The sequence below is a fragment of the Hemiscyllium ocellatum genome, chromosome 6 (assembly GCF_020745735.1).
Source record: "Hemiscyllium ocellatum isolate sHemOce1 chromosome 6, sHemOce1.pat.X.cur, whole genome shotgun sequence".
NCBI classification, from domain to species: Eukaryota; Metazoa; Chordata; class Chondrichthyes; order Orectolobiformes; family Hemiscylliidae; genus Hemiscyllium; species Hemiscyllium ocellatum.
The window spans coordinates 109,007,116-109,032,068 of NC_083406.1; the positions used below are offsets into that span (position 1 = coordinate 109,007,116).

The window sequence follows — 24,953 nt, forward strand, 5'->3', positions numbered from 1 at the left end:
TGGATCAGAATTTTTTATATTTTGAAGTGATTTGTTTTGCTTTTTATTCCAACAGATTGATGTTAAAGACTATATGCTGGTTCAGGTAAAGGATCAGACAGTGGGGCGATTGCCTGGTAAAGTTGCCGGTGAGCAATTTGTCATCCAAGAATGTGAAAATTGCAACATTTACATTTTTGACCACTCTGCTACCATCACTATTGATGACTGCACCAACTGCAGGATATTTCTGGGACCCATCAAGGGCAGTGTCTTTTTCCGTAACTGTACAGACTGCAAATGTGTTGTTGCTTGTCAGCAATTCCGCACTCGTGATTGCAAAAAAATGGACATCTTCCTATGTTGTGCCACACAACCTATCATCGAATCATCCACGGGCATGAAGTTTGGTTGTTTCCAATATTACTATCCCGAGTTGGGCTACCAGTTCAAAGATGCAGGTTTGAGTATCTTCAACAATAACTGGAGCAACGTCCATGACTTTACCCCTGTTGCAGATGAGAACAACTGGACCTTGTTGCCTGAAGATGCGATACCCCAGGATTTTGTTCCTCTTCCTGATTTGGAAGAGTTCAAATCAGTTCGTATCTCCACAGAGTTGAACAGGAGTATTGTTCCAGTCACACGGGGCCACAGGCAGAAGAACAGCGAAGAATTGTGCTTGGTTGTGTTTTTTGCTGGAGTTTACACAACAGCCAATGCCAGGAAGTTAATTGACGAGGTGAGGAAAATTGTATGGCTACACTTGGTATTTTAGTGTAACTTGCAGTTTGTAAGTTGGTCAAAGCTGCTTTGTGATTTTGCAGTGTCTCTGAAGAGCCTGTCATATTTCTTAATGCTTCCAGGGAGCAAGCATTGGCAGTGTTCTGACTGTGACTTACTCTGGCCCCATTAGCTAAAATGTGAAGGCTCAATGAATTTTACAAAGCAAAATAAATGAAACGAGCAGACATTTTTCAAGCTACAAGTATTGATTACACACGATAATGGGACACTAGAGAAAACCATGCAATTTTGAATTGCTTAATGAACCAACACTGGTATGATTGGTTGAATTATTTCCTGTGCAGTGAACTTGATATAATCTTCATTTCTTGAAGGTATACCTTAAGGTGTCATCCAACTTCATTTTAGTCAGATCTCAATTTGAACCTCCAAATGGACCACAAAAACCATGATGGTATGAGTGAAACCATTGATTTGATGTCCTTGAGTTTTTGGGTGTGGAATGTAGGTAAGCTGGGCTGGAGTTCTTGTTTCTGATGGCAAGTGAAAAACCTCTATGTAACATTTGTGTTAATAGGATTGGGATTGTGAATGGCATTCGTTGTCAAAGTCTGTATGTGAGAATTGGTCACCTGAGTCAGATAGTGAGTTTTGAAAAGATTTTGTAGCTCAGGTTGAGGTTTTGGATGTAGGTTTGCTTGTTGAGCTGGAAGGTTTGGTTTCAGATGTTTTATCACCATACTAGGTAACATCAGTGAGCTTTCGGATGAAGCATTAGTGGTATGCCCCATTTTTTGTGTTTAGGTTTCATTTGCTGTGGTGATGTCATTTCCTGTTATTTTTCTCCGGGATGGTGAATGGGATTCAAGTCGATATTGTTGATGTTTTCCGAAGCATGGCACTCCAACCAGAATTCTATCAACAAACACGTTCTCTCACCACCCCCCGGAGAAAAACAATAGGAAATGACATCATCACAGGAAATGGCATGTGTAATATAATCAGTGTATTGCAGCATGGAAAAAGTTCCTTCTGTTCACAGTCTCCAAACCAGCGATCAAACATCTATCTATTCTGGTCACATTTTCCAGCATTTAACGACTAATCTTGTACACTAATGGTGTTTGAAATGTTTGTCTAAATACTACTGAAATGTTGTGATGGTTCCCACATCTAGCAGTGTTTTGGCTGGGAGTTCCAGATATCCAAGGTATTTCCTTAAATCTCTCAACTTCCTAAACTTTACTTTTTAAATCTGTGCCCCTGGTAATTTATCCTTCTAAGGGGAAAACCCATTCCTACCAACCTGATCTCAGCCCATCATGATTGTGTAGACCTCAATCAGCAGTACCCCCTTACTACAACTCCACAATCCCCAGCCTTCTCTGCTCCAAGGACAACTACCATAGCTTATCTGGTCTCTTAGTAGCTGAAATGCTCCAGACTAGGGTAATACCCCAGTAAATAGTCTCTGTACCCTCTCCAATGTAGTCACATCCTTCTGTAGTATGGCAACCAGAACGACACACAGTACTCTAATTGTGACTTAATCAAATGTCTTACACAGCTGCATCATAAGTTTCTAATTAACCTATTCAGGCATGGTATTATGCACCTCTGGACCAGGTGGAACTTGTACGCAGACCTCTGGGCTCAGCAGTAGGGAACTACAACTGCATCATAAATGACCTATTCCTAACTCTTATATTCGTCTCAACTAATAAAGGCCAGCTAACTTGTATGCCATCTTAACCATCCTGTATCACTGATCCTGTTGCTTTCAAGGATCTATATACACCAAAGTCCTACTGATCCTATCATTCATCGTGTACTCCTTTGCCTTGATAGTCTCCCAAAATGCATCACTTTACATGTTTCAACAAAATCCTTCTACGAGTTACTATGTAGCACTATTGAAAACCTGTTTGTTTTAGCTCCAACATAATGTGCTGTGTGGAAAGGTATCACAATGTTTACAAGCTAACAATTGGGGGAAGGAAAAAAAGTCTGGTATTTTTGTACCTCCTTTTCTCTGCATATGTTAGCTCGAGTGGTTTCCACATAGGCATAAAAGGGTTTAAACTTGCATTCACTGCCTTTCATGACCCCCCCCCCCCCCCCCCCCCCAAATAAGTCACTTGCAGTATAAGAGATTCACCAACAGGTTAATTCACACCACATTGCATGAATAGCAACAGCCATCAATCTGACAATTTTTGTTTGTTATAGATTGAGGAATAAATATTGGCCAGCACCCTTGGGCTAATCCCTCAAATCTTTGGTATTATGCTCAGTGATTTTGTTTTTAAGCAAACACCTTAAGGCAGATAGTACTCCAATTTCATTTCTGAGAGACTGCTGTCTTGGTTCTTGATGGGTGTCAGACCAGATTTTATTGGTTCCAGTCTCTGGGTTGGGACTTGAGCCCTGTGACCTTTTTGTCTCAAGAGTTTTGCTACCAGTGCATTTAATACTAGATCATTTGAAGATAACATTAAACTTCCATCATTTCCTTTCTCAAAATCTTAATCTTTACCCTTGAAGCTGGGCTTATGTTTGAATGGAAGAAAGTGGATGCTTAAGCTTGGATGAATGATTTTTTATCCCTGAGAGATGTATAGGGGAAAGAGCAACTTGTGTTTATATGATTGGCATGGTCAAAATTAGGGATTTTTTAATCTATGGGTCACAATGCAAGCTATGGAAATTAACAGTAAGACTTTCAAACATTAGGCATCAAGGAATTGAATAGAGTTGATGCCAAACTAGGGTGCTTTCAGCAGGAGCCGAATAAAATGGATTTGTTTTTGCCATTGCTCAATTGGAGAGCTTTGTCTCATTTGCAACTTGATATCCAGGAAGTAGTCTGCCAAAACAGATCATCGCAAAATTTAAAGTAATTAAGAGTTACAGCTGCGTCTTGTTAGCTGTTGTAATATTAGTTTTTCCTCTGATATTCTCTGGAGTACCAATTCCTGTGTCTCACCAGAAATGATGTGAATTTGCAGTGAAATACAGTAGGTAAATGATTGCAATCCTATTACTAAATCATTTTTAAAATTCACTCATGGGATGTGGGCAATGTTATCCCGCATCCCTAGTTGCCTGTGGATATAAGGAAGTGGCTTCTCGGTCATTTCCAACTGTAGTCAAGAGTCAACTACGTTTGAAAGTAAAGATGGCTGTTCCCAAAAGGGAAGGGCATTAGTGGAGTACAGTAGATGGGTTTTTATGACAATGGTCGTCAGACTTTTTTTTAAAATTCCAAATATTTTATTGAATTTAAATTCCTGCATTCACTGTGGTGGGAATTGAATGTGGGCCACTGGATTACTAACCTGGGCTATTCCATGTGGCATTAACTAAACACAAATTCAGATTTGCAGTGTAAATATCCTGATGATAATAACTGATCATGTTAGTAGAACATATGCTTAAATAACTATGGTATGTTATCAAATGTTGAAAGTGATAGCATAGAGACCTGCATTCAGAATGATTAAAAAAGGATATTCTTGATACGGGTTATGGCAAATGGGGTTAAGGAAAAGTAGACTGTCTTTGAGATGGAGAATCTAAAACCAGAAGTTAACTTGGGGTCAAAGACAGGTTGTAAGTAGGCTAGAAGAAAGTGATGTCTGCAGATGCTGGAGATCAGAGCTGAAAATGTGTTGCTGGAAAAGCGCAGCAGGTCAGGCAGAATCCAGGGAGCAGAGAGTCGATGTTTCGGGCATGAGCCCTTCTTCAGGAATGAGGAGAGTGTGCCCAGCAGGCTAAGATAAAAGGTAGGAAGGAGGGACTTGGGGCAGGAGCATTGGAAGTGCGATGATGGAAGGAGGACAAGGTGAGGGTAATAGGCCAGAGTGGGGTGGGGGCGGAGAGGTCAGGAAGAAGATTGCAGGTTAGGAAGATGGTGCCGAGTTTGAGGGATTTGACTGAGACAAGGTGGGGGGAGGGGAAATGAGGAAACTGGAAAAATCTGAGTTCATCCCTTGTGGTTGGAGGGTTCCTAGGCTGAAGATGAGGCGCTCTTCCTCCAGCCGTCGTGTTGCTATGGTCTGACAATGGAGGAGTCTGAGGACCTGCATGTCCTCGGTGGAGTGGGAGGGAGAGTTGAAGTGTTGAGCCACGGGGTGGTTGGGTTGGTTGATCCGGGCGTCCCAGAGGTGTTCTCTGAAACGTTCTGCAAATAGGCGGCCTGTCTCCCCAATATAGAGGAGGCCACATTGGGCGCAGCGGATGCAGTAAATGATGTGTGTGGAGGTGCAGGTGAATTTGTGGCGGATATGGAAGGATCCCTTGGGGCCTTGGAGGGAAGTAAGGGAGGAGGTGTGGGCACAGGTTTTGCATTTCTTGCGGTTGCAGGGGAAGGTGTCAGGAGTGAAGGTTGGGTTGGTGGGGGATGTGGACCTGACGAGGGAGTCACGGAGGGAGTGGTCTTATCGGAATACTGATAGGGGAGGGGAGGGAAATATATCACTGGTGGTGGGGTCCGTTTGGAGGTGGCGGAAATGACAACAGATGATACGATGTATGTGGAGGTTGGTGGGGTGGTAGGTGAGGACCAGTGGGGTTCTGTCCTGGTGGTGATTGGAGGGGTGGGGCTCAAGGGTGGAGGAGCGGGAAGTGGAGGAGATGCGGTGGAGGGCATCGTCGATCACATCTGGGGGGAAATTACGGTCTTTGAAGAAGGAGGCCATTTGTGTTGTATGGTATTGGAACTGGTCCTCCTGGGAGCAGATGCGGCGGAGACTAAGGAATTGGGAGTATGGGATGGCGTTTTTACAGGGGCAAGGTGGGAGGAGGTGTAGTCTAGGTAGCTGTGAGAGTCGGTCGGTTTATAGTAAATGTCCGTGTTGATTTGGTCGCCCGAGATAGATAGAAATGGAAAGGTCTAGGAAAGGGAGGGAGGAGTCTGAGACGGTCCAGGTAAATTTGAGGTCGGGGTGGAAGGTGTTGGTAAAGTGGATGAACTGTTCAATCTCCTTGTGGGAGCACGAGGTAGCGCCAATACAGTAATCGATGTAGCAGAGGAAAAGGTGGGGGGTGGTGCCAGTAGCTGCGGAAGATAGACTGTTCCACATATCCTACGAAGAGGCAGGCATAGCTGGGGCCCATGCGGGTGCCCATGGCCACTCCAAAGGAGGAGGAGGTGCGGGAAGTAGGCTAGCTCCATTCAAAGAAATTGCTGGTAAGGTGACCTAAAAATTGACTTCTCAGCCTTTGACACTTATCGATATCTATGTCTGATGCCACATTGGAATGTTCAACCAGTTTGAAAGAAGTTAAACTAAACTTGCCATAGTCCTATCGGACCACAGGTGATTGTTTCTCATTAGAGAGCAATGACTGGTGATGATTTAAACCTGAAGGTTGCGTGCCTCAGGCAAGGGGAAGAGATTGAGAAGGAGGATACTTCATGATAACCTCATCCGGTGTTTGAACTGAATCTACACTATTGGTGTCACTTTACACTGCAAACCAGCCCATTTGGCCAGCTGAGTTAACTGAACCCTTTCAAAGTTAAATATTTAACTCCTTTTAAAAAAAGGGTGGCAACTTTTTTGTTTGTTTCATAGATTTTCACTTAAGTTATTTTGGTTTTTAACCTAATGAAATTTTGTGATGTTATAAAATTAACTCTTGATGCTAATGACTTTGAAACTCAATTTCGCATTCTAGTTTTTCATTTTCAGATAGTTTTAAATAAAGGTTGTATTATCATCTAAGTTGGTGTTGAGTGAATGCTTCTGACAGTAAATCTAACATCTTGATTTTTACTTTTCAAAAGATGGCTGCAAAGGATTTTGCTCTTGTTCAAACAAAAGAAATTTCAATGCGGCCAGATGATGCCAACAGAGTATTTAAGGAGAAAGCAGCAGATTTTATTCCACTACTTCAGCAAGGTAAAGTTAGGTGTTTGGGAAGGGAACAGGAATTTTATTCAATATTAATCAATCCATTTCCTAAATCTATGTAATCTTCAACCACCACCTCATCTCTTCCAGCACTAGCCTCAATTCTGTCTCATGGTCTATTGGACAGTCAGATGTAATGTTTGTAATGATCAATGTGTCAATAAGTTCAGAATTTCACCTCAAGCAATGCGTCATACATACTTGGTATATTGTTTTACTGCCACCATTCCTTAATGGGTCATTTAACTTCCATCTCAAATATTGGGAAGACTGAAATCATTGTCTTTGTTTGTCCCAACTCCGCCTCTGCCACCACCACCACAGCCCCCACCCCCCACCGACACACACTTTTAATCCCACTGCAGCTTATAATGTTTCTAAGTCTTTTTTAAAAAAAAATATGTTCCAATTGTAACTGTTAAGGTAGTTCTTTTAATGGTTTTAGTAGAAACATTAATAAGACATTGATGGATTAGATTGCTTTATGTAATCTCACTGAAATCGGGTAATAGAAAGGCAAATGCTATTTGAATTTTCAAAGTTGCTGAAGAACTTTGCGGACTTTAACTATAATTCATACTATCGAAAGGTTCTTATTTTGTCGTGCTAGGCAGAATCATGTGTTCCAGCAGTTAACCCTGTAATCTAAGTTGGAACAGTGTAAAAGTGCAGTATTCTAAGGTCTGCAGTAATTTGGAAGATGGCTTCTAACAACTCTGATAATGAGGCTATAGACAACATGCTTCAGTGTCCAGCACTTTATAAACTTAAGCTTATGGAGTACTTTTCATGTGATGGTTAGTGTGAAACAAGATACAATTCCAGCCACATAAGGAGATGTTGCAGAGGGATGGGTAGCCAAAAGATTAGTCAAAGATGTGGTAGTTTTCAGGAGTCTTTTAAAGGAGGAAATAATATAAGAGCAAAGAAAATTACAGCACAGGAACAGGCCCTTTTGGTCCTCCAAGCCTGCGCCAAACCAGATCCTCTATCTAAACCTGTCACCTATTTTCGAAGGATCTGTATCCCTTTGTTCCCTGCCCATGTATCTGTCTAGATACATCTTAAATGATGCTATTGTGCCTATGTCTACTGGCAACATGTTTCAGGTACCCACCACCCTCTGCGTAAAGAACTTTCCACGCATATTTCCCTTAAATGTTTCCCATCTCACCTTGAACTTGTGACCCCTAGTAATTAAGTCCCCTACTCTGGCGGAGGGGGGAGGGGGAAGAGGGGGTGAAGAAAAGCTGCTTGCTAGCCACCCTGTCTATACTTCTCCTGGTTTTGTAGACATCAAGCAGTTCTCCCCTCAACCTCTGTCTTTCTCATGAAAATAATCCTAATCTACTCAACCTCTCTTCATGGCTCGTGTCCTCCACACCTGGCAATGTCCTGGTTAACCTCCTCTGCACTCTCTCCAAAGCATCCACATCCTTCTGGTAATGTGGTGACCAGAACTGTATGCAGTATTCCAAATGTCGCCAAACCAAGGTCCTATAAAACTGTAATATGACCTGCCAACTCTTGTTCTCAGTGCCCCATTTGATGAAGCAAAGTATGCAGCCTTGACAACTCTATCAACCTGCGTTGCCACTTTCTTCCATGTGTTGAGGACAAACTGATGTGTTTGGTCTGGATATTTAGGGAAGAACTTGGGTGCTGCTCTTGCAGGAAATGTACTATTGATTACTCCTTTAGTATTAGATTTTTCTACCATCTTTTGAAACTAAATTCTAATTTTGTTATGCTGTATTTAATATTTAACAACTAACATTTTGCAAACTGGGCTGGCACTGGAGAGGTAGGGAGAATGGTTGCATTCCTGACAAATTGTTTTACTTATGGAGTATTGAATAAAAGAGTAACATTGGGAATGAAATTTATGCATGAGAAATGGGCACTGGGCACACCTGAGTTTTAAACTTGTATGAACCTTTCTTATTTTCTTTTCTGCAGGCCCTGTTGTTGCATTGGAATTTAATGGTGATGGTGCAGTGGAAGCATGTCAGAATATAGTCAGTACTGTGTTCAGTGCATCTCAGGTAAACAAATAAAAGGCATATTGCAGCATTTCACTATGGAGTATGCCATTTGATGTCTTTGCAATGCTTGCTGTTAGAAATTGGGACTTAATTAACAACAAAATAAGTTTATAATGTTTTACCATAAATAGAGAATTTAGTCAGTATTGAGCAGAGATTGTATGCATTGTGTGGCGGAATGGCATGCAGCTATTCCTATGTTGTAGAACTTCAGCAACTGCTTGTGATGTCTGTTTTAACCTTCCAGATGATGCCTTTCTATTGTTCTAAGCCTCCAGTTTTCTCAACAGTTTCTGCAGATGTGTTCTGCATAATGCAAAGTTTTGCATTTCACTTGAAGTTGAAGACATTGAATACCAGACCTGTGACGAAGTTTGCTCATCTAGTTTTGATTTGCTTTCTTTAGAAAGGTTTTGAGATAAACTCAATTCTTTGACAAAGACCCTGAAATTAGCATCCAATGAACCTGACCTTCTGTTTACATTATACAATATGGTGAGATTGACTGTTGCTTTAGTGCTACCTACAGTTTTTTTATTCTCTTATGGGGCATGGGTGTCCCTGGCTGACCAGCATTTATTGCCCATCCCTAGTTGGCCTAGGTATTGGTAAGCTACCTGTTTTAACTGCTGTAGTTTGTGCTATAGGGCGCTTTGTCTGGATGGTCTCTAGTTTCTTGAGTATTGTTGGAGCTGTACCTATCTAGGCAAGTGGGAAGTGTTTCATCACACTACTGATGTGTGCCCTGTCAATGATGAACAGAATTTGGGGAGTCAGGAGGTGAATTACTTGCTGCAGTATTACCAAACTCTACCATGTTCCTGTTGCCACTGTATTTATAGGGTGAATCTAGTTGAGTTTCTGGCCGATGATAGATACTGGGGAATTCGGTGATAGTAATGCCATTGAATATCAAGGGGCGCTAATTAGATAATTTCTTATTGTAGATGGTCATTGCCTGACATTAGTGTAGTGCGAACGTTTTTGTCACTTGTCAACCCAAGCCTGAATGTTGTCCAGGTCATAATTAATTGGAGCATGGACTGCCTTAGTATCTGAGGAATTGTAAATGGTGCCAAGCATTGTCTGATCATTGGTGAATGTCCCCACTTGTGACCAATGGCCGGGGGCATAGATTGAAGGCAAGTGGCAGAAGACTTAGATGAAATGTGAGAGAGCCCTTTTTTCACTCTGAGGGTTGTGGGAATTTGGAACTTGCTGCCTTTGAGGGTGGGAGAGGCAGAAAACTTCATAACATTTAAGAAGTATTTAGGTGTGCATTTGTGATAAAAGGGCCTACAAGGCAAACATGCCCATTTCTGCCCTTAGAGTCATACAGCACAAAAACTGACTTTGGTCCAACCAGTCCTTGCTGGACATAATTCCAAACTAAACTAAAGTCCCATTTGCCTGGTCCTGGTCCTGGTCCTGGCCCTGGCCCATATCCCTCCAAACCTTATCTATTCATGTTCTTATCCAAATTCCTTTTAGACATTGTAATTGTTCCCATATCCACCACTTCCTTAAGATGTTCATTCCACACACGAACCACCCTCTATTAAAAAAAAATTGCCCCTCGTCCTTTTTAAATCTCTCTCCTCTCACAGTAAAAATGTGCCCCCTTGTCTTGAAATCCCCCATCCTAGGGAAAAGACAACTACCATTAACTCTATCTATACCCCTCATTGTTTGATTTTATAAACTTCTACGAAGTCACTTCTCAACCTCAGTGCTCCAGTGAAAACAGTCCTGGCCTATACAGCCTTTCTTTATAACTCAAATGTTCCATACCCAGCAACATTCTGGTAAATCTCCACTGAACCCTTTTTAGCTTAATAATATCCTTCCTACAACTGGGTGGCCAGAACTGGACACAGTATTCCAAAAGAGGTCTCACCAATGTCCTGTCCAACCTCAACATAACCTATGACCTCCCAACTCCTACACTCCAAGGATTGAGCAATGAAGGCAAGTATGCTAAATGCCTGTCTATATGTGACAAAAACTTCAAAGAATCATGTACCTGAACCCCTAGGTCCTGTTGTTCTGTAATGCTACCCAAAGCACTACCATTAATTACAATTAAGTCCTCCTCTTTTTTTTTGCTGTACCAAATGCATTTCCTGAAGATTCCTTTGTGATCATCTTCGCTATCAACTATGCCACCAGTTTTTATGATGAAGGGAAGGTAATTGTTGAAATAGCTGAAGATGGTTGAGCCTCGGATGCTACGTTGAGGGATTCCTACAGCGTTATCTTGGAGATGAGATATTTGACGTCCAACAGCCACAACCATCTTCCCCTGTGCCCGATATTAATTTAACTAGTGAAGAGTTGCCCCTTGATTTCCATTGATTGCAGTTTTGCTAGGGCTGGTTTCCTTGCTACCGGTCTGCCTCAGGTTAGTCTTGGATATTACATGGAATGTCGATGTAGCTTTTAACTGATGTAAAATACAGTGTGAAATGAGTTTAATTCACTTTGGGCTCACTTCATAAAATGTGAAAATCGAATGTTCCGTTCCCTTCCCTTCACTGTCCTGAATGAGTATTCCATAATGACACTGGCCATTGATATAAATCAATAATTTCCATGTTTTCAGATGTTCTCTTGAGTCTGGGTGTTGCCAAGTCACAGTCATGGAGATTTACAGCACAGAAAAAGGCCCATTAGTCCATCATGTCCATGCTGGATAAAAACAACCACATAACTATTCTAATCTCATTCTTCAGCATTTATCCCATTGCCTTGTAGGCTCTAGTAACACAAGTGCACATCTAAATACTACTTAACTGTTGAGGCTTTCTGCCTTTACTACTATCAAAAACAGCGAGTTCCAAATTCCCACCACCCTCTCGGTGAAAAGGTTTTCCTCATCTTCTGTAAGTATTCTGCCACTTGCCTTAAATCTATGCCCTGGTTATTGATCCCTCCATCAAGGGGTAAGGTTTCTTCCTGTCTACTCTACCAATACTCATAATTTCATATATCTCAATCATGTCCCTTCTCAATTTCCTCTGCTCTAAGGAAAACCACTCCATTCTACACAATCTCTCCTCATAACTGAAAGTCTCCAGTCCAAGCAAAGTCCTCAAGTCTCTTATGCATCGTCTCCAGTGCTGTCACATCTTGTAATATGGAATCCTGAACTGCACATAATCTCTTACTGTGGTCTAACCAATGTTTTGTACTGTTTCAGCATAAAAGTCATACTCTATTTTTTATCAGTGTGAGGGATGAAGCATCTACCACTATATTCCACGAGTTAACCCTTTGCTCATTCTGCAAGAGTTTCTGTGGTAGACCTATTGGGATTAAATGTGAAATTCCAGAGTAATAAAACTCTTGCCAGTGAACAATCAGCTTGGAAAAATGGACAATCACGAAGTTAAAAGCCAAAACAACAAGGTTTATTGAACCAAAATTAATATTTACCACTGTACTAATCAAGACAGAACACGACTCAAGTTTAGTGTGTTGGCCTTTCTTTCACATAGAACAGTACAGCACAGTACAGGCCTTTCAGCCCTTGACATTGTGCCAACCTTTTATCCTACTCTAAGATCAAACTAACCTACGTATCTTTCATTTTACTATCATCAATTGCCTATTGAAGGATAATTAAGCATCTCTAATATATCTGACTGTACTGCCACTGATGGCAGTACATTGCACACACCCACCACTGTAAAGAAATGAGCTCTGACATTTCCCCTCAACGTTCCTCCAATCACCTTAGAAATTATGCCCCCTTGTTCCCAGGGCAGAAATGGCTATCGCAAGACTGACTATTCACTCTATCTCTGCCTCTCATCACTTTGTCCACCTCTGTCAAGTCTCCTCTCAACCTTCTTCGCTCCAATGAGAAAAGCCTTGGCTCCCTCAGCCTTTTTTCATTAGACATGCCCTCCAGTCCAGGCAGCATCCTGGTAAGTCCTCTGCACTCTCTAAAGCTTCCATAGCCTTCCTATAACGAGGTGATCGGAACTGAAAACAATATCCCAAGGATGGTCTAACCAGGGCTCTGTAGAGCTGCAGCATAACCACATGGCCTCCTAAACTTAATCACCTGCTAATGAAAGCCAATATACCATATGCCTTCTTAATAGCCCTCAACTTGGGTGGCAACTTTGAGGGATCTATGAACATGGACCCCAAGATCCCTCTGTTCCTCCATACTGCCAAGAATCCTGCCTCTAACTCTATGTTCTGCATTCAAATTCAACCTTTCAAAGTGAATCACGCCACACTTTCCAGATTGAAATCCATCTGTCAGTTATCAGCTCAGTTCTGCATCCTGTCAATGTCCCTTTGCATCCTACAACAGCCCTCCACATTATCCACCATTCCACCAATCTTTGTGTCAGTGGCAAACCTACACACGCACCCTTTTATTTCCTCATCCAAATCATTTATAAAAATCACAGAGCAGAAGTCCTATAACCGATCCCTGCAGAATTCCCATGGTCACTGAGCTCCAGGTTGAATACTTTCCATTTACTACCACCCTCTGTCTTCTATGGGCCAGCCAATTCTGTATCCAGATAGGGAAATTTCCCTGTATCCATGGATCCCAGTACTTGGTTCCTTGACCCTGGTCTTTTGACTCACCATGGTAAAAACAATGATTGCAGATGATGGACTGCTGTGCTCTGAATCAGAACCACTGATCCAGAATCTGGTTTCCAGCATCTGCAATCATTGTTTTTACCTTGTTGATTTTAACCCTATTGCGAATCCTCTTGCAAGGATGCCTGCCTTGAAGTTTTCCTCCTCTCTACAAGAATCTCAGGGAGTCCCTCTCCCACTGCAACTCTATGCTACTTTCTCCCCACCCTCCTCTAGCTTATCTCTCCACGCTTCAGGCTCACTGCCTTTGTTCCTGATGTAGGGCTTTTGCCTGAAATGTTGATTTCCCTGCACTTTGGATGCTGCCTGAACTGCTGTGCTCTTCCAGCACCACTGATCCAGAATTTTGACTCACCAGGTCCTTTGATATTTTATCTTAAATGTGACTTTAGTCTGCATAGGAGTCTCTTCACATATTGAAGACTTCCAATTTCAATTTCCCATTAACTGTTAAGGCTTCTAAAATGGTTTCCTAGTAAATATTTTTCTATTTCTCTAAAGGGAATTATCTTAAATGCCAGTACTAAGTTCTAATACTGATCTGGATTTCTTACAGCAAACCCCAGCCTATGACAATTTCTTCAGCCACTTCTGACAACCCTTAAATGAGCAGAAATTACCTGTAACTAGCAATGTCCTTGTGCAAATGCTTACTGCTTTAGTAAATGCTTTACTCCTAACTAATTCATCTTCTGTCAATCATCACCTCTCGGGATCACCCATCCACCGCCTCCAACCTCATTGTCCATGAACCCCGCACTACCCAACTCTACCTGCTACCAAAGATTTGCATACCTGACTTCCCCAGTCGACCCATTGTCTTCGTCTGCTCCTGTCCCACTGAACTTATCTCTGCTACCTTGACACCGTCTTGCCCCCTCAGTCCAGGAACTCCGACCTACATTCGGAATACCACCCACACCCTTCACCTCCTCCAAGATTTTCGTTCTCCCAGTCCCTAATGCCTCATCTTCACCATGGACATCCAGTCCCTGTACACATCCATCCACCACAACAAAGTCCTCCACACCCTCTACTTCCTCCTCTCATGCCATCCCAACCAGTACCCTTCCAACAACACCCTTATCCGCCTGGCTGAACTGGTCCTCATCCTTAACAACTTCTCCTTCCAATACTCCCACTTCCTCCAAACCAAAGGGGTAGCCATTGGCACCCTCATGCTTGCCTCTTTGTTGGGTACATGGAACAGTCCATCTTCCGCAGTTACACTGGCACCTCCATCTGTTCCTCTGCTATATTGATGACTGTATTGGTACTACCTGGTGCTCCCATGAGGAGGTTAATCTACTTAACTAACACCTTTCACCCCGACCTCAAATTTATCTGGACCATCCCGGACACCTCCCTCCCGTTCCTGGACCTCTCCATCTCCAGTGACCAACTAACCACAGGCATCTCCTACAAGCCCACAGCTATCTAGACTACACCTGCTCCCATACTACCTCTTGTAAAAACGCCATTCCTTATTCCCAATTCCTCCACGTCCAACGCATCTGATCCCAGGATGACCAATTCCACCTTAGAAAATTCCAGATGATGTCCTTCTTCCAAGATCACAAGTTCCCTTTCCACGTGATCGACAATGCCTTCCAACGTATCTCCTCCCACTTCCCACACCAGCACACTTGAACCCCACCCCTCCCAACACAACAAGGATAGAACCCCATGGTCTAAAACTTTCACCCCATCAACCTCCACATATGTCATATCATCCTCCGCCACCTACAAATGGATCCCACCATCAGAGATATATTTCCCTTCCCACCTCATCAGCGTTCCGTAAAGACTGGTCCTCATCCTTAACAACTTCTCCTTCCAATACTCCCACTTCCTCCAAACCAAAGGGGTAGCCATTGGCACCCTCATGCAACTCCCTTGTCAGGTCCATATGCCCACCCCCCATCAGCTCACACCCTACTCCCCTGCCACCGCAGGAAGTGCCAAACCTGTGCCCAAACCACTCCCGTCCTCTCCATCCAAGGCCCCAAAAGATCCTTCCACATGCAACAGAAATTTACCTGTACTTCCGCCAATGTCATCTATTGTATCCGTTGCACCCGATGTGGTTCCCTCTACATCGGGGACAGGATGCTTTCTTGTGGATTGTTTCAGAGAACATCTCTGGGACACCCACACCAACAAACCCCACTGCCCTGTGACTGAACAATTCAGTTCCCCCTCCCACTCCGTCAAGGACTTGTAGGTCCTGGGCCGCCTCTTTGCCAAACTGTTACCACCCTCCGCCTGGAGGAAGAACACTTCATATTCCATCTTGGGACCCTGCAACCACACGGGATGAATGTTGATTTCAACAGTTTCCTCATTTCCCCTCCCCCCACATTATCTCAGTCCCAAGCCTCCAACTTGGCACCGCCATCCTGACTTGTCCATCACCATTCCCATCTATCTGCTCCTCTCCTCACCTTCTCCCTCACCATCATTTACCTGTTGCATTCTCTGTTACCTCCCCCTTCCCATCTATCTTTCAACCCCTTTCCTTCTCTTCCCCCCCCCCCCCCGCCCACAAGCCTCATTCTTCTGCTTTCGGATGCTGCCTGGCCGGCTGTACCTTTCCAGCTGCTAAAATAAGACTGCCAAAGGAGAAGATCAGGTCAAAGTAAAGTGTTAGCTGAGCACTTCATGCTCAACCTTAAATGGGCAAAAATCAGAGATTTATAATGTTCTGCGGCACACTAGACCATTGACTGCAGAACTGATCCTAGAGGGATATAATAATGTGTTTACAGGGTTAGGATGTCTTCCAGGACAACAACATCCTGAAGCAGTTGAGAATGCAAGACCAATTCTACATCTACCAAGAAACATCCCAGATGATCTCAAACTAGCCTGGAAATCAAGATCGAACTGGAAAAGAAGTGAATGGTTAAGGAAGTGACAACTCTTGCAGAATGAATTAGCAGCATGGTGGCAGTGAAATATCCTTGAAAGGTAGAGCAAGTATTGTCTGAAGTTATAAATAAAACCCTGAACAGAGCTCACTACCCCACTACAACAGTTGAAGGAATTTCACCAAATATAAGGTTGTTGCTGCCAAGTGAAATTGGATGAAAGCAACACTTTCTAATCACATTCTGGGTGCGCTTCAGGTAATGCCAATGGTTATAGATGCTGTTTTGCATCTCCACTACTCCAGAAGAATTTCAATGCAGGCAACATGAAATAATTAGTGACATACCAGAGTGAAAGCTATAGTGAATGATCTGCAAGTTTATGAATGCCAAGACACAATGTATGAAGTCATTGTTGTCTACGATCAAAATCTAGTACAAGTACTTGACAGAGCTCACCAGGTGAACCTGAAACAGAACAAGACTGGTGGTTGACAAACATGGTGCCACTGTTTAAGAAGGGCGGGAGAGAGTTTAGAAAGGCAAGGACTCATTGGGGATAGTCAACATGGCTTTGTGCATGGGAAATCATGTCTCACAAACTTGATTGCGTTTTTTGAAGAAGTAACAAAAAAGATTTGAGGAGGGCACAGCAGTGGATGTTATCTATATGAACTTCAGTAAGGCGTTCGACAAGGTTCCCCCTGGGAGACTGATTAGCAAGGTTAGATCTCATGGAATACAGGGAGAACTAGCCATTTGGATACAGAACTGGCTCAAAGGTAGAAGACAGAGGGTGGTGGTGGAGGCCTGTGACCAATGGAGTGCCACAAGGATCGGTGCTAGGTCCTCTACTTTTTGTCATTTACATAAATGATTTGGATGCGAACATAAGAGGTACAGTTAGTAAGTTTGTAGATGACACCAAAATTGGAGGTGTAGTGGACAGCGAAGAGGGTTACCTCTGATTACAACAGGATCTTGACCAGGTGGGCCAATGGGCTGAGAAATAGCAGATGGAGTGTAATTCAGATAAACGCGAGGTACTGCATTTTGGGAAAGCAAATCTTAGCAGGACTTGTACACTTAATGGTAAGGTCCTAGGGAGTGTTACTGAACAAAGAGACCATGGAGTGCAGGTTCATAGCTCCTTGAAAATGGAGTCGCAGGTAGATAGGGTAATGAAGAAGGCATTTGATATGTTTTCCTTTATTGGTCAGAGTATTGAGTAACAGGTGTTGGGAGGTCATGTTGTGGCTGTACAGGACATTAGTTAGGTCACTGTTGGAATATTGCATGCAATTCTGGTCTCCTTCCTATCGGAAAGATGTTGTGAAACTTGAAAGGGTTCAGAAAAGATTTACAAGGATGTTGCCAGGTTTGGAGGATTTGAGTTATAGGGAGAGGCTGAACAGGCTGGGGCTGTTTTCCCTGGAGCATTGGAGGCTGAGGGGTGACCTTATAGAGGTTTACAAAATGGAGAGGCATGGATAGGATAAATAGACAGTCTTTTCCCTGGGGTCGGGGAGTCCAGAACTAGAGAGCATAGGTTTAGGGTGAAAGGGAAAGATACAACAGAGACCTATGGGGCAACGTTTTCACGCAGAGGGTGGTACGTGTATGGAATGAGCTGCCAGAGGATGTCGTGAAGGCTGGTACAATTGCAACATTGAAGAAGCATTTGGTGGGTTTATGAATAGGAAGGGTTTGGAGGGATTTGGGCAGGGTGCTGGCAGGTGGGACTAGATTGGGTTGGGATATCTGGTCGGCATGGACGGGTTGGACTGAAGAGTCTGTTTCCATGCTGTACATCTCTATGACTCTATATAAAATGCTAACCTTTGGCAAATGTGAAAATCTTAGTAATATGCTTGCTTTAATCCATTACGAAGGTAACTTTGTGACAGTTGTGCCAGTGCAACTAACCATCTCAAATCCATGTTAACTACACTTGACCAGTGGGGGAAATATTCCTTGCTTTTCATGACAATATGATCAGATAACACTCCTTGAACCAACTGGCTTCCTTCCTCCTGAGTACAAACCATAATTTTGTACCTGAAAGGGGTGCCCTGGAACATCTGGTTCTCTGACCCCTTTGTAACCATAACTTCAGCTTTTACTTCATAAAGCCACATACAGAACCTGGTAACTAAATATTGTTAAAAGAAGGCACCAAGTCAAAACATTTAATCTTTGCACTTCTAAATACAAGAAAACCGAAGGGTCTGTTTCCGTGTTGTACATCTCTGACTCTATAACTAAATGGACTTGAGAAAAGGACAAATTTTTTTTTGAGACATTCCTGTTTTTTCTTTCTTTTTTTGGTACAAATATTTTTATATAGCATGATTGGTTGGTGCTGATTGGTTGGGTCATCATTATTCTGCAGATGTAGCAAATGCAATTAACTCTCAATCTTGGTTCTCAGACCAGTCAGTGGACTCTGATTTGCCAGAGTAGTTCTGGGAATTTGGTAGAGATTGACCATCTCCATGACCCTTTTCTTTCTCCCCAGTGTAAAAGCTGCAAAACATGTAAAAATTCATTCCAGTTACATAAAAGTCCTGTGTCTTAAAATATAACACTTCTCATATGCAAATGCAGTCCAATGTGAACTTTTGATCTTAACTGGTTTTCAGTGTAATTCTTGGCACAGTCCTGATATTTAATAAATGTTGCCCAATAGCAGAATGACAGTGAATAGTGCTCAGTGTTCTGAAGCTTGCAGCATCGACTAGTCGAACAGGATCAATATGTTGCCCAGTGCAAATTGTCAATGGGATGTGTTGTTTGACAAATCTTCAAACTACAACCTTGCATCCATATAGAATAATTTGAAAATCTTGGTGCTTTGGTGTAATTAAGGTGGCTCAACGAGGTCAAGTCTAACAGACCTGTCTACAGTAAGTTTTTGAACTCCATATTCTTCCCTTGTCAATACAATGTAATTCAACTTTGAAAATTTTCAATGAATAACAGCGAACAACCTTGCTGCTTCTCTTGAGAAAGTTGTTTCAGTAAGTCTCTTATTGACTAATTTACAATTTGAAATTGTTGTATACCTGCCCAGGAAAATCAAATATGCAAATGTACTGCCATAACTTGCTCCTTCACAAATGCAAGGTCAAAACTACTATAGAAATCAAAATTGAATGTGTAGTACATTTTGGAAAATACCAGTGTGCTTTCAATGGGTAGATGCACCACCCAGTGTGAAAGCAATGTAGATCATTTATTGAACTTGATCTCAGACAAGTGTGGAATCATCTTACCTTGTTCAGCAAGGGATAGATTACATTTAGCATGTCCTTTTGCTTGCTGTCCCTGCTGGAAAGTACACCACGTGGTGAAAATTGAACCATTCACAGTATTTGAATGTCTTGCTGATTTCCCAATTCTCTTGGTTTATGAAAGGAAAATGTTTAATTTTGAAGTTAGCTTTCCTTCACTGTTACTGTTCATGCTTTACCATTGCATCTTCAGCATGTAAACCTATGTTTCCTATGTTTTTGTTCGTTAAACAGGTCTTTGTTTCTGAAAGCAAGTCTTCAGCATCTCAAGATGTGGACAATTTCTATAACTATGCCGATATGCAGATGGGAATGTGAAAATGAACTATGGCAATATGTGAATATCTGATCTACCTATGGTTGTTTCCAACTGAGTAGACATTTTGAGATTGGACGACTGGAAACTGGCAGTATTGTGAAGCATGATTGGTTCTAGTTAAGGTTTAACATCCTGAATATAACATTGTTCCAAATGTCTTTGAAATAATGCTAGTCAAATACTTAACCAAAGCATTTTCAGCAGTTTTGTACAACTTTTTTTTTGATCTGTTCAATGAAAATTTTAAAAATCAAAGAATCCTTTAAAATGAAGCAACGGGTTTCTGGAGTACTTTTTATTTGATGTAATCATAGATTTATTATCTCACAGAATTGGCCAATTGTTGGTTTAATGATCCTGATCTTCATACCTCTGCCTATAACCTCTTGATTTCTTTTTTTCCTTTCATCTGGCTCCTTCCATGCAACTAAAATTTGAATTTCATTTCTTACTCAAATGCCAGTTAAAGGAGTGTTAAGTCAAGTTAGTCTCCCTCTTATAGATCACTGCAGTTTTAGCAACAACTTCCATTTATCTAGGATTTTAAAATAAATGAAAACACCAATCAATGTGTTTTCCCTTAGGCTATGTAGAAAGTCATTTTGAGTCTGAAAGGAGTGCTCAGGCCAGGTGACCAAACATTTAAAAAAAATTGAAAACCTAACGCACCTTGAAATGACCCAATCATTGGGAAACTAACTAACATTGCTAGCAGAACCAATTTAGCATATTCGGAATTTGGGAAATTGATATTCTTAAAACTAAAATTCCCCAATTTCCAACAAAGTGTACTCCATGTGAACTTGGCTACCAAAGCAGGTTTATTTTGAACATGTTTTCATCTTTTACCAGGTTGTTAATATTTGTGGTACTATCACTTTGAGACCTACTTAACAACAGATTTTTTTATTACAGTCTACAGTTATAATGGATTAAAAACCAATTAGATGTTTTATACACTTGATGTAAATCTTTTAACAGTGTGTCAGATTTTAATTTCTTTTTAATGCCATGTTGCTTAGGAAAACTTAGGAAAAGCTTATGCCCGAAATGTCCAATTTCCTGTTCCTCGGATGCTGCCTGACCTGCGCTTTTCCAGCAACACATTTTCAGCTAGTTAATGTGAAAACAACCATTACAATTTACATGAGATCTATCTGCATGTAACAGGCTCTTTGATTTGCATACTTGACCATGGGTTTATAAATATGAAGGGATTTGAAGGATCTGGGGATGGAGTGAGGTAAGCTTGAGGTAGAAAATCAGCTAGAATCATTTGGATTTCAGAACAGGCTTGGAAAGCCGAATGACTGACTGACTAACTACTTCTGTTTCTTGTGATATCATGATTTAAATATTTTTATGATTAATGATGGGTTCTGCACTTTCTCACTGCTGGAACCTTCTAAAGGATTTACATGTATATTGAATTGTTTTTCAAAGTTTGAGAGAAGATTTGTAGCTCGGGTGCTCGTTGTTGTGGTTCTGTTCGCCAGCTTGGCAAACAGAACCACAACAAGAATTGTTTTTAGTAAACCTTTCAAAATGTTTATTATCAGTAAATGCTCATATGTTAGTGTGAAATTCTGAAATATAGTTTTAAGAACTGATTCAAGGAATGAGGTTACAAAAGAAATGATTACAGCATAACTGAACAAAATTGTACATATTAACCAGGTTTGGATCTCATCTTAAAAAGAGAGCAGGATTGTTTGAGGGCTTGACAAACCCATTGTTATTGTTACTTTGATGCTTCCCTTGTAGCTAGGAACTAGGTGTATGACAGGTTTCTCCCTTGTTTTATTAAACTGATTTGTCCTTGTTGGTCATACTGATAATGCAATTGAAATTGACCATTTTTGGTCTCAAACCAGGGTAACTGCTGGAAACAATATATTGACACCAACGTTTTGAGTTACATTGATATGTCAATGCAGTGGCTAAAATAATCCCCCACACACTTTTGTGTGTTGGCATTCTTTAAATAATGTAGAATCCTGAATGTGGTTACAGCACAAAAAACGAACCGTCAGTCCATGTCTGAGCTGTGCTTTTCTGCAAGTACAGCTCACTTCATATGACTCTCTGGCCTTTTTTTTTAAAAATGTAGTCCTGTAAATGTTTTTCTTCTTTTGAATAATTATCTGTTCCTCTTTGGAGGGCACAGTTGAATATGCCTAAACCACAGTCTCAGGAAGTGCATTCCAGATCCGAACACTTGATTTCATTTTTTTTTAGTCATTTGTGGGATGTGGGTATTGCTTTCTGGACAGCATTTATTGCCCATCTTTTGAGCCCTTGAGAAGGTGGTAGTAGGGTGCTTTCTTGAGCTGCTGCAATCCATCTGCTGTAGGCAGACCCATAATGTCCTCAGAGGGAATTTTAGGATTTTGATAGTGCCAGTGAAGGCATAGCAACATATTTCCAACTCAGAATGGTAAGTGGCTTGATGGGGAACATGCAAGTGGTGGTGTTCCCATGTATTTGTTGCCCTTGAGCTTCTGTATGGGAGTGGTCATGCATTTGGAAGGTGAAATGTAGGTTTTGAAAATAATTCATTTCTGCAATTCATTGTTTTTGACAGTCACCATAGTGTTTTCTGGTTCTCAATCCTATTACTGATGAGAACAATTTCTCTGTCCAAATCCCCAATGATGTTAAACACTCTTAATTTTATCATCTCCAAGGAGAACAGTTGCAACTTCTCCAGTCTATCTACTTAATTGCATTTCCTCATCCCTGGGGCAAACCTTGTGAAATTTCTCTGCTGCTCCCACTCCTCCATCTAATTTGATCGTCGAGATCTTTAATCCCTTTTTGTGTTCATTTCAGAGGCTCCTGAACCATACCTGTTTTTTGTCTCAATTGATACCGTTTTGGATTTGTTTCCTGTGAATCATAAAGCAACCAGTGAAAACTGAAAACGTAATCAATGGAGAACTTAGTTTTGTCCATGAATAATAAATGATTGCAGAGAAATTGGTACATCAGGCCTATGCCAGTAACTTTAACCTTGTCTTCCTTGCTCCATACGTTGTTTCTTTCTTTAAGCTATTTTAAACAAAAACAGCACATCCACAATTGAGGCATGCTAACCACCCTGATCTTATACAGTTGTGTTTCATTCTGTCCTTATTATCACATAATACATTGGCAGCAGTCTCTTTTACCCCCACATGACTCTTCAAAATGTTAAAGAACAATCTGTATTGGGTCTTCCTTTGGTCTTCTGTGCTCCATTAGAACAACAAACTGCCATGCTGATGTTTTCTAGGCAAATACCTTTTAGCATTTTGGAGTTTAGGATAATGCAACAAGACCAAGAAATGGGAAGCGGCCGCTTCCCATAACTTCAGCTCAATCCTTTATCTTAGAATTTCCCTTTCCCAATTAGTGTTCTGATGAAAATGTTTGAATTGTATTACCAGTCCCGAATGGGATTGCATTGTAAGTACAATATATTTGTCTTCTGTCTCTCTCCATTATTCCAATTATAATAGTTGTGCTTCTGGCAAAACTGGATTCCTTTCAGTCTGCTGAGATTTTTTTTACTCCATTGCAGCTCCACCTGCAGAATGCAAGAGATTCAAACCCCACTAATCCAGAAGAAAAGTTTGGACTTGAAGAGAAGTGGGCATATTTTGTCTAATTACTTACACAGCTTCACTAAATGTATGAAATGTACATATTTATACATTTTTGAGTTCTGATTTTACTCCAGCCTTTCCTAAATGGTCAGCTGCAGTGCAATAATTTAGTTCTATAGGTTCTAATAGGTCTTAGCAACTTGCACATTGAATAATCTTGGCTCAGATGAAGAATGAACAATCATCAATGCTGAGGCTGAACTGTCCTCTTTTTAACCATTTTGTTGAGTTAATTGGACAGCAATTGGGAGAGGGCTGTCTGGAAATATTTTTTCAATGCAACTGGGCTAGGAAATCAAGAGCAATTGTAATTCCTTCTCGAGCTGAAATGCTTGAAATCAGTGCTCCTTATTAATTAATGGATTTGATTTACTAATGTGATATTTAGAATGTCTACTTTGTCTCCAGTGTTGCTATTGATAATGAAATTGTTTAATAAGAAACAACATTAGATGGGCTTTCTAATGCATTTAAGTCTTAAAATAGAATTATATTTTGACAAAAAACATTGAATTCCAAAGATGGTTGGATTTTAAAAAGTGAACTCATTTCAACTCTGGCTGTGATTTTTGAGAAAATAAAAATTTAAAATTTAAACCTATGAAAGCTTTCTTATTCAGAACTTCGGGAATGTTTTAGCTATTTCATGGTCTGCTAAATTACATGACAATTCTTACAATTGAGAAAGAATGTCTTCAGAGGAGAACATTTCTTTTGTCTGTGGAATCTTCTCTTTTTAAGAACCATTTGTTTATTCCCAAACTACCAATCATTCTCCATGTTGCAAATTGGCTTTACAAATGTAAAATATATATAAAACATTCTGTAGGAATGATTTCGGTTTATGGCCTAAAGAAAATCTACTGCTTTAAGGATTTATTTAATTGAAGGCATGATTATGAAAACTTAATTAATTTTAGTTTAGAATATGTACTCTTCAGGCAGTAGAGAAATTTACTAAAATGATTTTGTCAGTATTTAGCATACATTTTTGTCAGCAAATTAATGGTGTTGCTTGTAATTTTGTAAATTGTTATTTGTATGCTATTTTTGCTAGTATTTGTTGTAAACTTTTTATTAAACACTACTATATAATTTATGGTGGTTTTGGAAAGTTTGCTTTTTGCTTATTATTTAGGGAATATTCATCCTCTAAACCTCTTCCTCCTTTCCCCTATGCCAACTCCATGCAGATCTAAGATCTCACCTGAAATTGTCTATCAATACCATGCCCCCCCCACCTGCCATTCTTGCACTCTGCCAATCTATACTCCCACATCCCATGGCCCAATAGTCCCTTTGCCAACTCATACCCCACTCTTGCTCTTACACTCCATGTGAATTCACCTGGTATACACCATGGGCTGAAATAAAATTAAGTTTCAAATGCCTATTACTTATTCGATTACATAAATTAAAACACTCCAAAGCAAAATCCAGTGAAAGCTGGAAATTTGAACCAAACGAAAATTCTGGAGAATCTCCGGTCTGACAGCATCAGTGGAG

General features: G+C 41.0%; 1 protein-coding gene across 1 annotated transcript in view; it reads left to right on the forward strand.

Moving 5' to 3' along the window:
* Positions 1 to 24,463, forward strand: part of rp2 (RP2 activator of ARL3 GTPase) — a 42,196-nt gene extending 17,733 nt beyond the window's left edge. The window contains exons 2-5 of the mRNA XM_060826258.1: positions 56 to 721; positions 6,518 to 6,632; positions 8,604 to 8,689; positions 19,716 to 24,463. Of these exons, the coding sequence (XP_060682241.1) occupies positions 56 to 721; positions 6,518 to 6,632; positions 8,604 to 8,689; positions 19,716 to 19,799 (951 nt within the window). The 3' untranslated portion in view covers positions 19,800 to 24,463. The remainder of the gene's footprint in view (positions 1 to 55; positions 722 to 6,517; positions 6,633 to 8,603; positions 8,690 to 19,715) is intronic.
* Positions 24,464 to 24,953: the final 490 nt, after the last annotated feature.